The sequence below is a fragment of the Anastrepha ludens genome, chromosome 2 (genome assembly GCF_028408465.1).
Source record: "Anastrepha ludens isolate Willacy chromosome 2, idAnaLude1.1, whole genome shotgun sequence".
Classification (NCBI taxonomy): Eukaryota; Metazoa; Arthropoda; class Insecta; order Diptera; family Tephritidae; genus Anastrepha; species Anastrepha ludens.
The window spans coordinates 140,683,022-140,697,763 of record NC_071498.1 but is presented as its reverse complement, the minus strand read 5'-3'; the positions used below and the strand labels follow the sequence as shown (position 1 = coordinate 140,697,763).

At 38.1% G+C, this 14,742-nt stretch overlaps 1 protein-coding gene across 4 annotated transcripts in view; it reads right to left on the bottom strand.

The window, feature by feature from the left end:
• The window catches only part of LOC128855449 (cytoplasmic polyadenylation element-binding protein), a 99,306-nt gene continuing 84,564 nt past the window's right edge, over positions 1–14,742 (bottom strand). For all 4 annotated transcript variants that reach the window (XM_054090357.1, XM_054090354.1, XM_054090355.1 and 1 more), the window contains 8 exons: positions 12,291–12,475; positions 7,792–7,928; positions 7,475–7,652; positions 6,720–7,393; positions 6,459–6,639; positions 6,204–6,369; positions 1,824–2,043; positions 1–1,525 (listed from right to left, as the gene is read on the bottom strand). In XM_054090357.1, the coding sequence (XP_053946332.1) occupies positions 1,096–1,525; positions 1,824–2,043; positions 6,204–6,369; positions 6,459–6,639; positions 6,720–7,393; positions 7,475–7,652; positions 7,792–7,928; positions 12,291–12,475 (2,171 nt within the window). In that variant the 3' untranslated portion in view covers positions 1–1,095. The remainder of the gene's footprint in view (positions 1,526–1,823; positions 2,044–6,203; positions 6,370–6,458; positions 6,640–6,719; positions 7,394–7,474; positions 7,653–7,791; positions 7,929–12,290; positions 12,476–14,742) is intronic.

Sequence of the window (14,742 nt, the reverse complement as noted above, 5' to 3'; positions counted from 1 at the left end):
TGCTGGTTTTTGTATAAAGAAAGAAACTAAAAATTTATTTTCACAGAAAACGAAAAAAAAAAACTTAAATCGGTTCATGGACAAGCATTGAAATGATTCAAATTCACTACCTGAATGGTACGGCATATCAAACATTTTACAAGCAAGGGGAAAAAGTGTTAATAATAATTAAAGGTAACAAAAATATTTTTGTAATTATAACAACAACATAATCAAACTGATAATCACACAATAATATTAAGCATAATAAATAATGTTAATATAAATAACAAAACATTAACTAGAAAGCGATGACGTAAAGTTTGAAAGCAAACATCTGCATAACAATATAAATAAATAAATTGGTTTACAAAGCTTTGAAATTGCGTTAGAAAATTTTCAATTTTCAATACTAAAGTGAAAAAAGAATTTTCCATCAATCAAATAAATATGTATATTCTCTAGAAAAATAGTTATCTTACGATAGCGTATTTACAAAAATATAGGATAGGCCCAATAATTCTTATTTGGCAAACTACAAATACATTTGCTAACCTAATTAGAAATAATTCATTTCTAAAACATAGCATGTCTTAAATGTGCCCGCCCCACACCCCAAATGAGTGATGCCGAAATTAATATGGATGTATATACAGAGAGTTCAGCTTTTAGAAGCATACTTATGAGCTCAAATTAAAACTACAAATGGTTGATATGTTACATGAGTACTGTATGTCTGTGTGTTTGTATGTACAATGCTTTGTATGCAATTGGCTCGCTTTCTAAAAATCTAAAAGCTATAATTAATTGTGCCGCTCAACTCAAATGAGTGCCTCAATGCGAGTAAGCATTTCGAAAAATGCGCCTAAAATTATACATTATTTACAAAAACAACTTTATGCCAGCTTACAAATAGGAGTAACAACAATGAAATGAAGAAATATTAACAAAAAGAAGGAGAAATGTGTGGAAATAAGTATTAGATATATACTATATATATGTTTGTATGTATGCTAGATAAACTAGACTATGTTTGTTTGTGTGTGAGATAAACTAGACTAACTAGCAACTTAACAATTCAATTGCATTTCGAGCTTAACACTAACAAACCACTGCTTAAAATATAGATTGTTGCTGATTTTGTTGTTGTTGCTGATGATTTAGTTGATACATTAGCTGTGGCGATGTTGTCCGACGTTGTTGCTGCTGCTGCTGTTGCAGCTGATTAAAACGATGCAAATGCGAATTGGTTTGGTGCTGATGCGCTTGCTCCAATTGATAGCCACCGCTCAAGTGATTTTGATGAGCTTGCAGTTGTTGTTGCTGTTTTTGCTGCTGCTGCTGCTGCTGCTGAGATGTATGCTGTGACTGTAGCGGCTGCTGCTGTTGTGGCTGTGGTGTCGAGCTTGACGCGGACAAGGAAGCAGTGGAAGCAGCGGGTCCAATGCCCAGCAACATTTGTGATTTGGAATTTCTCGTTAACGGCTTGTGATTTTTAACGCCATCTGAGGAATGCTGCCATTGCCAGCAAGCGCGACAGAAGTATCTAAAATTAGTAAAAATAATTTGGAATCATTTTTTTCACACAAGTAAATATAAAGAATATATTAGGTATGGTATCTGGTATCTGGGCGTCACTTTTGGCAGACTCTTTATAATTATGAAGCAGAAATTAAAATGTGAAATGCTCTAATATATTTTTACATTCCTCAAAGTTTTTTTTATAATATTTTCACACGTATTTTTTTATATTATTTACTTATAAACCTTCAGACTTCAATTATTTTAACTTTCATTTAATTTGCTACGTTTTTAGTTTTTTCTACTTAACAATGTTGTCTCACCTGAAGCATGACAGTTCCCGACAGAAATATGGCCCATGCTGCACCCCACAAATAGAGCAAAGTGAATCTTCCAAGTAAGGGTCTACCTGTACTTTCTTCGTGAATTTGGCGGTGCGTATTTCGATGAAAGCAGCAGAGACAGCTTTCATATAAGAGCGATTGTTGTTGAAAGTAACACGTCCGGAGCCAATGGGGTATTTGTATTTATCAGTATCGATGCCTTGAAGAAAAAATTATATAAATATGGATAATATAGTTTCATTCATTTGTATATTGGAAATAAAATAAATAAAATATATTGGGTTGTTCGGAAAGTAATTTCGTTTTTTTTTTGTGGTGAAAATGAAAGACAATCTTCGTATAATGAATAAATATTTATTTATTAAATTGTATATTGGCCTTTCTGATCCAACACATTTTGCCATCTTTCTGGTAGTAGCATGATTTCACGCACATAGAATTTGCTGGTCTTTGCTGGCAAAAAAATGATCTAGGTGATTTTTGACGCGTTCATTTGAGGTTTTACCGTCCAAAAAATTTTACAGTGAGCGGAAGAAATAATAATCCGAAGGGGCCAGGTCTGGAGAATATGGTGGGTGTGGCAGTACACTCCATCCAACTGCAAAAGCTTTTGGCGAGTGACCAAACTTGTATGAGGTCTCGCATTATCTTGGTGGAACACTACACCTTTTCTATTGATTAATTCTGGCCTTTTCTGTTGGAGTGCATCATTCAGTTTGTCCGGATGATGACAGTAGACTTCCGAATTAATTGTTGTGTTATCCGGTAAAAGCTCAAAAAAATGACTCCTTTAAAATCCCACCAAATAGACAACATCAACTTTTTTTGATGGATATCGGCTTTTGAAATGCTTTGAGCATTTTGATCTTCTCTGCTCCATGATCTCTTGCGTTTGGCATTGTTAAATATAGGGTTTTCCAATAGCAGGTGTTATTTTGAATAGCCCGCTTTTTCGGTAGATGCCACTTTTGCAGCTGTCATTTTTTGATATTTGACAAGTAGAAACTACGCCATTAATAAAAATGGAACGATACACCCCTAAACAACGCATTGAAATTAATAAAATTCACTACAAAAATGGTCAAAATTTGGCAGAGACGATCATTTTTGGATCATCGTGAAGCACCTTGTCGTACCGCAATACAGAAATTGGTGAAAAAATTCAAGCTGTTGGGACAAGTTAGTGATGTGAAGAATAAAACCCGTGCACGTCGCTCAAGAACAGCCGAAAATATTGCTGTTGTAGCCGAAAGTGTTGAAGAAAAACCACGTTTGTTCATGCCTCGTCGTTCTTTGGCATTAGGCATTCCACAAACGTCATTACACCGTATTTTGCATAAAAATTTGGGTCTTAAGGTTTATAAAGTCCAGTTAACACAAGAATTCAAGCCGACCGATCATTAACAACGTCGTGTCTTTGCTGATTGGGTCGTTGAAATGCATGAAAATGACCCGGAATTCCATCGAAAAATCTTCTTGAGTGATGAGGTCCATTTCCACCTCTGTGGCTTCGCCAACCAGCAAAATTGTCGGATCTGGGACTCTGCTGAAAAGCCTCTCTATCCTCAACGTGTAGTCACACGTTGGTGCGGTTTATGGTCCGGCCGAGTCATTGGACCTTACTTTTTCGAAAAAGAAAATGAAGCAACAGTTGCGGTGAATGGATTGCGCTATCGAAAGATGATTAACGATTTTTTATGGTCGGAATTGGATGGTATTGATCTGGACAAGGTTTATTTTCAACAAGACGGCGCTACGTGCACACAAGCAACGAAACCATTTATCTTTTACGGGAATAACAGCTGTTATTGGAAAACACTTTACAACCCATTTTTCGTCCCCAGTAATGATGCGCTCCAAAAATGGATCATTTTCGTGACGTTTGAGGAGTGAAGCACAGATATCAACGCGACGACACAAATTTCTCTCCGTGAGGACATGGGTAAGCCATATATCGAGCTTCGAGGTTAAATCCAGGCCTTTCAGGTGGTCATAAATAGTTTAATTCGATAAATTTAACCTCTCACCGATCTCAAGTGTTGTTGTTCGCCGGTTTGCATCAACTAATGTCTTTATCCCGTCTTTATTAGCTTCGACATCAAAATTGCCGGATCGAAATTTTGCAAACCAGTTCTGGCACTGGCGTATTGCTCTGGTATTACTCAGCAATTGGGCCACGGACTGTGGTTTAAGTGTAACCCCGAGAAAAACTGAACTGTTGCTATTCACCAAGAAAACCAATGTACCAAACTTTAATCTCCCAAAACTAAGCGGCGTTAGTCTAACGCTAACCCAACAGGCAAAATAAAAAAAAAAATAAATAAATAATTGGCGCGTACACTTCTGTTAGGTGTTTGACCGAGCTCCTCCTCCTATTTGTGGTGTGCGTCTTGATTTTGTTCCACAAATGGAGGGACCTACAGTTTCAAGAAGACTCCGAACGGCAGATATTTTTATGAGGAGCTTTTTCATGGCAGAAATACACTCGGAGATTTGCCATTGCCTGCCGAGGGGCGACGGCTATTAGAAAAATGTTTTTATTAATTTTGCTTTCACCGAGATTCGAATCAACGACCTCTCTGTGAATTCCGAATGGTAATCACGCACCAACCCATTCGGCTACGGCGGCAAAATACCTAGGTGTTATCCTAGACCCCAAACTCAGCTGGAAGTCCAACATAGAGTACAGGGCAAAGAAAACGAATACAGCACACGTGAAAGAGAATCTTAGGTAAAAATGGGGTCTCCAACCAAAACTGACCAATTGGTCCTACACAGCCATTCTAACATATGCGGAACTAGTCTGGTGACCTGCAACAGAAAAGAAATACAACAAAACTAAGCTGAACAGGATACAAAGAACAGCGTGTATCTTAACTACAGGAGCGCTTAGCACCAGTCCTACTGAAGCGCTCAATGTACTAACTCAACTGCTACCATTAGATTTACACATTAAAACAATCGCTACTTGCAGCGCGGCGACACTCAGAAACATAGGAAGCTGGACAACAAGGTCCCTACAGGGACCCCCCTTGCTCAAAAACAGATCAGACTACACTCTCCCCGACCTTAACTTCAAGAAAGACTTTGCGGTACGTTTTCCACCGAGAGCTGAATGGAGAAAAGAGAAGGTGATTGGAAGATACGACATCCAAATCTATAACGACGGTTCTAAGATGAAGTGTGGTGTGGGAGCTGGCTTCCATTCAGAGCCGCTCAACCTATCTCAGTCAATTCGTCTTTCTGACTATGCCAGCGTGTTCCAGGCAGAAGTGTTTGCTATCAGAGAAGCATGCAAATCACTAAAACTCTACAAGGTAGTTAGTGCAAGAGGAGCTATCTTCTCAGATAGTCAAACAGCTATTAGGGACTTAGACTCCAACTCGATTTCATCCAAACTGATCTTACAGTGTAGAGAGGAGCTGGAATTGCTTAGTAATCGGCTTGAAATCACTCTGATATGGGTTCCCGGTCATAAGCACATATGGGGTAATGAAATACGGGACGAGCTAGCAAGAAAAGGTTCGACACTAGACTTAGCAGAAAGAAGATGGAAGCAACTGACTACATGTATTACAACAAAAAACAAATAGCCGTCGTAAAAAATCCAAAGGACGAATTATCTGTTAGGGAAGTCTCGGCCAAACATCTCACGCATCACTGCAACCTTTACAGGCCATTAGAAAGTAGGGGATCATGCCGCTAGGCTCAACCTACTCTTCAATTCTATCTGCAGAAGCTGTCAAGTGGAAGGGGCGAAGGAAAGTCTTTTCCACTACTTATGTGAATGTTCAGGGCTAGCTAGGGCAAGACTCCGGTCCTTTGATAAGCCTTTCTTGCAGCACATTAATGAGATTTCATCGCAAAAAAAAAAAAAAAATTATCATATGAGGTAAAACGGTGCTGGTCACTAATTAGGATTATTTCAGTGGAAATACTCAACCACTTCGACAACAAGTGTGAAGTTTTTTGTGAAAAAATACAATTAAATCCTCTGTCGAGAAGAAACGAAATTACTTTCCGAACAACCCTATATTTAAAAACTATTTGACTGTTTAATATTAATTTTTAAATTTGCTGTTATCATTTTTTTTTAATTTTTTTTTATTAAAATAGGTTTACTGTCTCACAAATGGAGGGAGTCGTAAAGTTCAAAATAACGCAAACTGGTTTCTAGAGCAGAAACTACTTCATAGGAATTTCGGTTAGTTGAAAATGAAAAAGTACCTGCGAAAGTAATTTTATAAATTAAGAAAGATGTAAATTTTATTTCTAGAACATAAAACAATAAATATATGCAATTTACACTCTCCAGTGACAGGCTCCTATATAATACGCATAGACCTGATAGCTGCTTACCTGCGTATAGAACACCATCGAAGAGGTCATCCATTATTTTTGACAGCCCCTCAGCAGTGAGTTTGCCATGCAATGCACCCACAAATACCGTTTTGGTTGGATCTAATTTCTGTGAGGTGGACTTAACAAAATTAGAGTCAGCTATAATCCAAGGGATGACCTCAACCTGTAACACGAAAATTATTACAAAATTTATAAGCACATTCGTATTGCACTAACGAAGCTGGACTGTTTGAGAGTGAGTAGTCAACTTACATCCTTCGCTTTGATGCGGCGTGAAGAAATTTTGAAATAGTAAATACCACCACTCTGCGAATCGTCGACCTGCAGGACACAAGCGGACAACAGAGCCTTCACTTGCTTATCCGACTCAAAAATGATGTAAACATAGCCCTTTGGCTGTGCCGCTTGCTGCTCTTTGCCGGGCCACTCAACTCTGCGAATACGAAAAGAAGAGACAAAAATGCACTCTTGGCACCTGCACAAACATTAAACAGTGACGTCAGTGAACCTTACTTGATCTGCCCGAAAGGCTTGAATATCTGTATTAACGATTGTTCGCTTATATCCCAGGGTATGCCACCGAGAAAAACCTTCGGTGAATAGTTCAACATGCGATGCGAACGCGGTGGCAACTGACCACTCCAAGTGCAGGTGGCGTCGTAAAGTGCAGCCGAACTGCGATAGAATTTCGCTACACGATCTAAATGAGCATCCGCTGCTGCTGCCGACTGTGGCTGTGCTTGCGCTTGTGGCAATCCCTTCAACTGATTCATACCATTGCTGTAACCCTGCAGCAAATGATTGAGCAACGGCACCTGTTGCGATTGTGCCTGCAATAGTTTAAGGGTATTGAATGCCTGCATATTTTGTAGTTTCGACAATTCCAAATCCACGGCGGTGAGCGCATCGAAATTTTGCAGTTGCTGCTCATCGAAGAGATTTGTGGCAAAGCCAGACATGTTGTTGACATTCCCCAGACTATTGAGGGAGGTAGTAGATGGCTGTTGCTGTTGTTGTCCGAGCGACAATTGTTGGTCGAATTGTAGTGGTGAAAGTAAATGATGTGGCTGCGTAGACAGCGGCGAGAATTGGTTTTGGGAAGTTGAAGAAGATAGTTGCGTTGATAACTGCTGCTGCTGCTGATGCAGTGCAATTTGCGACTCATTATCTGCCACAGAGAGCAAATTCTGTACGATGAGAGAAATTAAAATATATGAAATACGTAATTTTCTTTTTAAAATTTTCTGATCAGTCTAGCTACTACTTACAATCATATCAATCAAATTGTGCTCCACGTTCGACTGATTGCTATTCTGACTTTCCGGTGAGTTAGACCGACTGTTCGAGAGACAGCCACCAATGCCGCCACTCACAAAATTATTCCGATACATCAACGGTATCGAATCAACCGATAAACCGTTGGCGCTCGATGAGTTGCTGCCAATGCTAGAAATTCAAATTAAAGCAAACGCAAACAATTTTTATTTCTTATTATTTTTTCTTCTGCTTGACGTTTGGACAATTATTGCATATGCAAATAAGTGTTGAAGTTGATTTGTTAAAAAAGTATTAAAGTGAGCTTTACCTGACTAAAGGTGAATTGAGAAAAGAGCGATTGTAAATAGAGGTGGGCGTACTTGGCGATAAAGGTGCAGAACAATCGAAGCTGATGTTTCTTTGAAATACCTTAAGTGGTGTGTTATTTTGTGCAACATTTTCAAACTAAAATCAAATTCGATCCCATTTCATTTAAAAAAGAAGAAGACATACAACAAGAAAAGAAAAAGTAAACAATATGTTAAAATTAAAAATTAAAATACTTAGTCGAAGGAAAGTTTGCAGCGCAAAAGGGTAGAATACAAAATAGTTGAATGCATAATTATGTTTCATACTTTTTTTAATGAAAATCTAAATTATTTACTACATAAGTTATTTGCTTCCAAATTAAATAATAGTTGCCGTGCGGTCACCTGATTTTTATTTAACCACCCAACTGTTGCATCTAATTTAAGGTAACACCGTAAGGTACAGTAAAGCAAGGGCTTTCGATTTTGAAATAAAATTATTGATGTAATCAAATTGATAGTTTGTGTTCTAATTTAAATTTCATTATTATTTTTTTATACCCTATTACCAGAAAGTACCGAGAATGTTTCAATAAGACAAAACAGAGTTAAATTTCAGGAAAAATTATTTTATCTCCTTCAAAATATGACCCGTCTGAGGCAACACACATGTGCCAATGCTTAACCCAGTCCTCCATGCACCCCCCTGGTAGCCCGACGAAGGGATGGCCTTCAGCTCCTTCGTCGCATTCTCTTTGATCTCCTCTATCGACCGAAATCTCCTTCCACCCAGTGGTAACTTCAACTTGGGACACAAAAAGAAGTCACACGGGGCCATATCAGGTGAATACGGTGCTCGCACGCTAACATTTACTTGGTGTTTGGTCAAATAAGCCAGCACAATTTGGTCTCGGTGCGATGGCGCATTATCAGCATGCAAAATCCAAGAGTTGTTTGCCCACATTTCCGGCCGTTTGCGTTGCGCCAGGGAGACACTAATGATCCGATGGCGCTAAAAAAAGACAGATGTATGTCTAACAGTCCTAGCAACATAAGAAAAAAATATGGATCGGTTCCCACGTGCGTGGTTCGTTTAAATTAAACATTCCCGGTATTTTTTTATCATTGGGTATTCCGAAAAAAAAGCAAGATTTGTGACAAAACAACTGTTTTCTTTCTGGTCATTGTTCGTGGGCCATAACTCCTGTCCAACATATAACTGGAATTTCTCATTTAAATGCACCAAGCATGAGAAATAGTGTAGTTGTGTTTACGAATATGATAATTCGTACAATTTCTAACAACTACTATATATATTCGTACTCAACCAACTGGTGATATTGTATTTTTAGGGGAAGTTGCAGTTTTTTACCACATGAATTTTTTACTTGTAGGAATTTTCCAGTAATCAAACAGCTCTTTATAATTTCTCACAAGTTTTTGAGATCGAATTTTGACAAATTCTCAGAAATTCAGTTAATGTTTAATTCTTACTGGAGAAAAATGGGAATAGAATTATTGTAATTGTTTTGTCTTTGCTTGCATTGTTTTGTATTATATTCTGCGAATCGTGCATCGCCGAACTTATGTATGTACATACGAGTACATTAAGCCGGGTCGATTTGTGGGGAGGCAAAAAAATCGCCCATTGCTCTGTGAAAATCATATTCTAGGGATCAAAATAAGAAACTTTGCCGAAGGAATCATACCTCTAAAACGAATTCTGATGTCCCCCAACTTTTGGGTCGAACTTTTTAGTTTCTTTTCTATAACTCACTTATGTTCTGACTAAATAAATTTCTTAAATAATAAATATTATTATAAATAAATAAAAATAAAGAAAAAACATAGCCATTTAGCTGATTTTTTCATGTAAAGGCCAAAAATGGTGATATTTTTAAATTGGGGGGCATCAGAATTCGTTTTAGAAGTATGGTTCCTTCGGCAAAGTTTCTTATTGTGATCCCTAGAAAACGATTTTCACAGAGCAATGAGCGATTTTCAAATCGACACGCCCTAGAGACATATACATCTAGTTGAGCAAGAGAGCCTGCATAAATTTTGTACTTGTAAGCACATATTAGTTGTATTCATGTACATATTTTTAATAACTATCACATTTGAATGTATTCGTACTCAACCATTTGGCAAGAAAGGGGAAATTGAGAGCGTGATATTTAATTTTTAGGGGAAGTTGCATTTTTTATCACATAAATTTTGACTGGTAAGAATTTTCCAGTAAGAAAAACATCTCTTTATAAGCATAAGCTCATGTAATTAGGGAATCTGTGTGGGAAAAGTTTAAATGAAAGTAAGTTAATTTTAAAGAAATTTGCGGTTATACTTAAATCAGAGCATAATTCGCTATTTCTCACAAATTTTGCCAGTTATGTGTTTTTGTATGAATAATTTTCTCTTTGAAATCGACTCTTGAGAAATTCTCAGAGATTTTGTAACTGTTTAATTCTTACTGGAAAAGAACGTGAATAGAACTATTGCTGTACATTTTGTTTTCATGCTGGCGTATATGTATTTTAGTGGCTTACATGAAATTTTTGAGGACAATTTGTTAGATTGTGCGAGCGTAATAGCTTTGCAAAAGACACATTGTTTGAAGGACTATATTCGGCGAATTGTGCATCGCCGAACTTATGCACATATGTACGAGTACATACACATCTAGTTGAGCAAGAGAGCCTGCATAAATTTTGTATTTGCAATAAAATAGCAAATGAAGAAACGTTGGAATTCTTAGTGGAATTCTTCAGCACTCGAAAAGTTTGAAATCAAACGCACGCTAGTGGTATAAAGAGCTTAAAGCGAAGCGTATTATTGCTGATGCGTATTATTGCTGATGCTGGCGGGGCACCAATCATCTATCCGGCCCTGTGGCGGAGGGAAGCATCGAACAAGGTAAAAAATTGTGCTTAGCTTGAATCGTTACGTCAGAGCGTTATGATGCAGTTGAAGCGCGGCCTCCACCCAGAGACAGACGTGTTGATGTAGATCACCAATACCATCTCAGTTTTTTCGTAATCAAACTGCTATCATAAGCCCAGTTATGTTTGAAAATCAGGTGATTCCTTCAAAATCGCTGGGAGCTGGTTAACGGTTTAACGGTTCATGTTGGCCACACCTCTGTATTATCTGCATTGTGTAGGTCTTGTCAAAATAGTAGTCTTCGTCGCTCTCCGTGGATTGTATGGGCTTTACCGATTCTAGTCGTACGTATATTGTACAGGGTAGGCCATATAGCGTTTGCTTTTTGAACCACCTATTTTTTTGAGAATGGTAACACAAATGACATGTCAAATGTGTTCATAATTTACTTAAAGGTTTGACATTTACGAAATGGGACGCTATACGCTTGAACAAAATTGGGAAATATTGAAAACCTATATCCAAAGTGGTGAGTCTTGTGTGAGAAATTAAAAAAAAAAAAATTCCAAAAAAAAAAAAGATTTGCCAACAAGACAGTTTGTGGATCAATTTGTTAATCGTGTTCGTGAAAGTGCATCGTTAATGGATAAAACAACACGTGAACGTGCTCTTACATTGCGTACACTCGAAAAGATTGTTGCTGTAGCCGAAAATATGCGTGAACATCCAACAACCTCAACTCGTCATCGTTCTCAAGTATTAAACATTTCTCGCACTTCTTTGAGGAGAATTTTGCATAAAGACCTCGATATGAAGGCTTACAAGGTTCAATTGGTGCAAGAACTGAAGCCTAATGACCATCCAATGCCTTTTCGGTTCGCTCAATGGGCAGAAAATCGTTTGACCGAAGATGAGCATTTTTACCGAAAAATCATCTTTTCTGATAAAGCTCATTTTCACATCGGTGGCTACATCTACGACTATTTTTTGTGGGGAGCCGTTAATGACAAATGCTATGCGAACCATCCAGAGACGATTGATGATTTAAATCACGAAATCGAAGTTGCCATTCATAAAATTGGAGCCCAAACAATCAAAAATGTGCTTAAAAATTGCGTTGATCGAATGGCCTACTGTAAAGCCAGTCGTGGCAGTCATTTGAAGGATATTATTTTTCATTCATAAATGACAATGTTTAGTTTTCAAAATAAAAAAAAAATTGAAAAAATATTAATTAGTTTTTTTTTACTGCTGATTCAAAAAGCAAATTTTACATGGCCCATCCTGTAATTATAAATTTACCCATATTTGTTTACCGTCCCTTGAGTTGATGAACTACTTAATTGATGCAACAAAACTATTGTTAGGTAACAGCACCGCTGCTAATTAATTTAAAAGATGTCTTATACTAAACTTACAAATATTAATAAGCAAAATAACATGACGCAATTTTAGACGTAGCAAAATTAGGCGCATAAGAAATAGATAAGCATACATATTTCAGCAGTGCAGTGCATTAGGGTGCATAAAATAAACTACTGTACGAAACAACAAAATCGATAACAATACCAATAACCATATAAATGATGCCAAAAAGGGCAACTCGGCTGCACTTTCGATTATTCGCAAGAATACTCACCTGAAAGATATCAAAGGAATTCGCTGACATGGTGCCCGGCGAGGCCGAGGACTGCGATGAGCTCGGTGTCAATGGCGTGTAGGCCGCCATTGAGGTAGACAGCGTGTCTACATTTGTGCCCAAAAGCAGTGGATTTGCAGTAGATTTGCCAAAGCCAAGAAAATCATTAAGAGCGAGCGGGGGATCTGCAAAGAAATATAAAGAAAGAAGAGTTGTTATAAGTCTTATTGTGTTTCTTTATTTAATTTTTTTATTTTTCAACATAGTTTTCGACTTTTCATTATTTGTATGGAAGTTACCCTTTTTGAACGAACTGGATTTAATATCCATATATAAAATTCAGGTTTTGAATGAGTGTGTCTTTTGCCTATTATATCATATATTTTCCATAGTCATTGCATAAAGAAGTTATAGAATTATTTACAAGGTCCGACACTCGAAGTGTAACCAATTAAAAATGCCTTAAATTTAATTTGGAAAATTACTTTTATTCAATTCAAGTAAAAATGTGTGAAAATAATAGAAAATTTAGAATCAATTTGCCTTGACTATGACCTTGAGACGGTCCACAAACGAATCGCAAGCTGCCCGAATGTGACTTGCAGGTATATTAGCCCACTCGCGGACAATGGCTTTTTTCAGCACCTCGAGACTGGTGAACCTTTTAGTTTGGACGTTGCTCTCCAAAAGGGCTCAAAGGAAATAATCCATCGGATTCGCGTCTGGTAAAGTTGAGAGCCATTGTGTGGTCGTTAGAAGTTCAGAACGTTGTTTTTTAGATATTCTTGGTTCACTCGTGCTTTGTGAGACGGTGCCGAGTCCTGTTGAAATGTCCATGGTCTACCACCGAAATGTTTATCCGCCCACGGCTTCAAAGCAACCTCCATACTTTCTCGATAATATTTCGTATTTACCTTGACGCCAGGCTCGATGAAAACGATTGGAGAGCGCCCATCTGCGGTTACAGCGGCCCAAACCATTAACTGTGGCGGGTGCTGCCTCCTGGTGGCCAATCGATGACTCGAATTATCGTATGAACGGTCGGCCAAACAAACCCCATCCTTTTGGGAGTTAACCAATTGCTCAATTTGAGAAAATTTCTCGTCAGAAAACAAAATGTTGGGAAATTGACCGCTTTCGGCCAAGCGAAGCAACTCCTTCGCTCTCTCAAGTCAGACTTGTTGCTGCTTTGGTGTAAGGTCATGTGCTTTTTGGATCTTATAAGACTTGACTTTGAGATCATTTTTCAGTATTGGGCTGACGCTACGATCAGATATTTTCAGTTCTTTCGCCATTTGATTGGCACTTCGTCGGGGATTTCGCTCAAGTCGCTTCTTCCCTTTTTGAACTATTTCACGTGACGTTGCAGTCTTTTGATGACCACCTCCATGACGTTTCACGATGCTACCAGTATCATTGTAACGAGTAATGGTGCGATAAACAAAAACTTTATTTACTTTAAGGTGCTCGAGCTCACGAACAATCGCTGGCTGCGATTTTCCAGCCAAATATAATGCAATCACTCTATTATAATACGTTTGAAATCCATTACTGATTTTCCTTTTCGCGTTTACTCTTGTTTACAATACTCTGAAATGTCATTTAGCCAACTGACAGACAGCTAATACCTGTACATCAGGTTACACTTAGGTGTGCTGGACCCTGTACTTATCATTTATGCAATTTCTTTACAGATGCTTTACAGAGGATGTCTTTTGTCCGCAATTTGATCTCCAAAAGTCTTTCAGATTTCGTAATTACTGTAATATATTTCAAGCTGCAATCTATGCCCCAAAAAAAGCTGCTGAATTGGCTCTGGAAATAATTCCCCTTAATACTTGGACAAAGATTTTTATTGATAGCCAAGCGACTATTAAAGGAATAATGGGTGCTTGGACTAACTCGAAGTGTGTTCAATAATGCAGATACCAAATGGATGAACTCTGCGGAAACGGGCAGATACTGGATATGAGGACACAAAGGAATAGAAGGAAATGAGAGAGAGTGGAATTTTAAGTTTTCTTTATTTACCGTAGAACCATTTGGAACGAGTTCAAAGTGCACAACACCATGGCCCAGACCAGAATCAAAGAAAACGGGTAGCATGACTTTCACTTTTGACCGACTTTGAAGTGACTTTTTGGGTTTCGGCCCATGTGGATAGCGCCATTCAGCCACTTGTTGACTGATTTACATGTCAAACTCATATACCCACGTCTCATCACCTGTTACGATGCGCTGGATAAACGTTGTGTCCGAATTTACTTGCTCAAGCATGTCTTCAGCCATCTTCTACCGATGAATTTTTTGAAAGAAATTCAACTCTCTTGGAACGAGTCTAGAACCACGCGTCTCATGACCAATTGATGGTGTAGGTTGGTAGGTGAAATGGGTGCAGTACCGGTCTGGCACTCCTCAAGTAGCACTAAAGCGCCGTTTTGATACCATTATG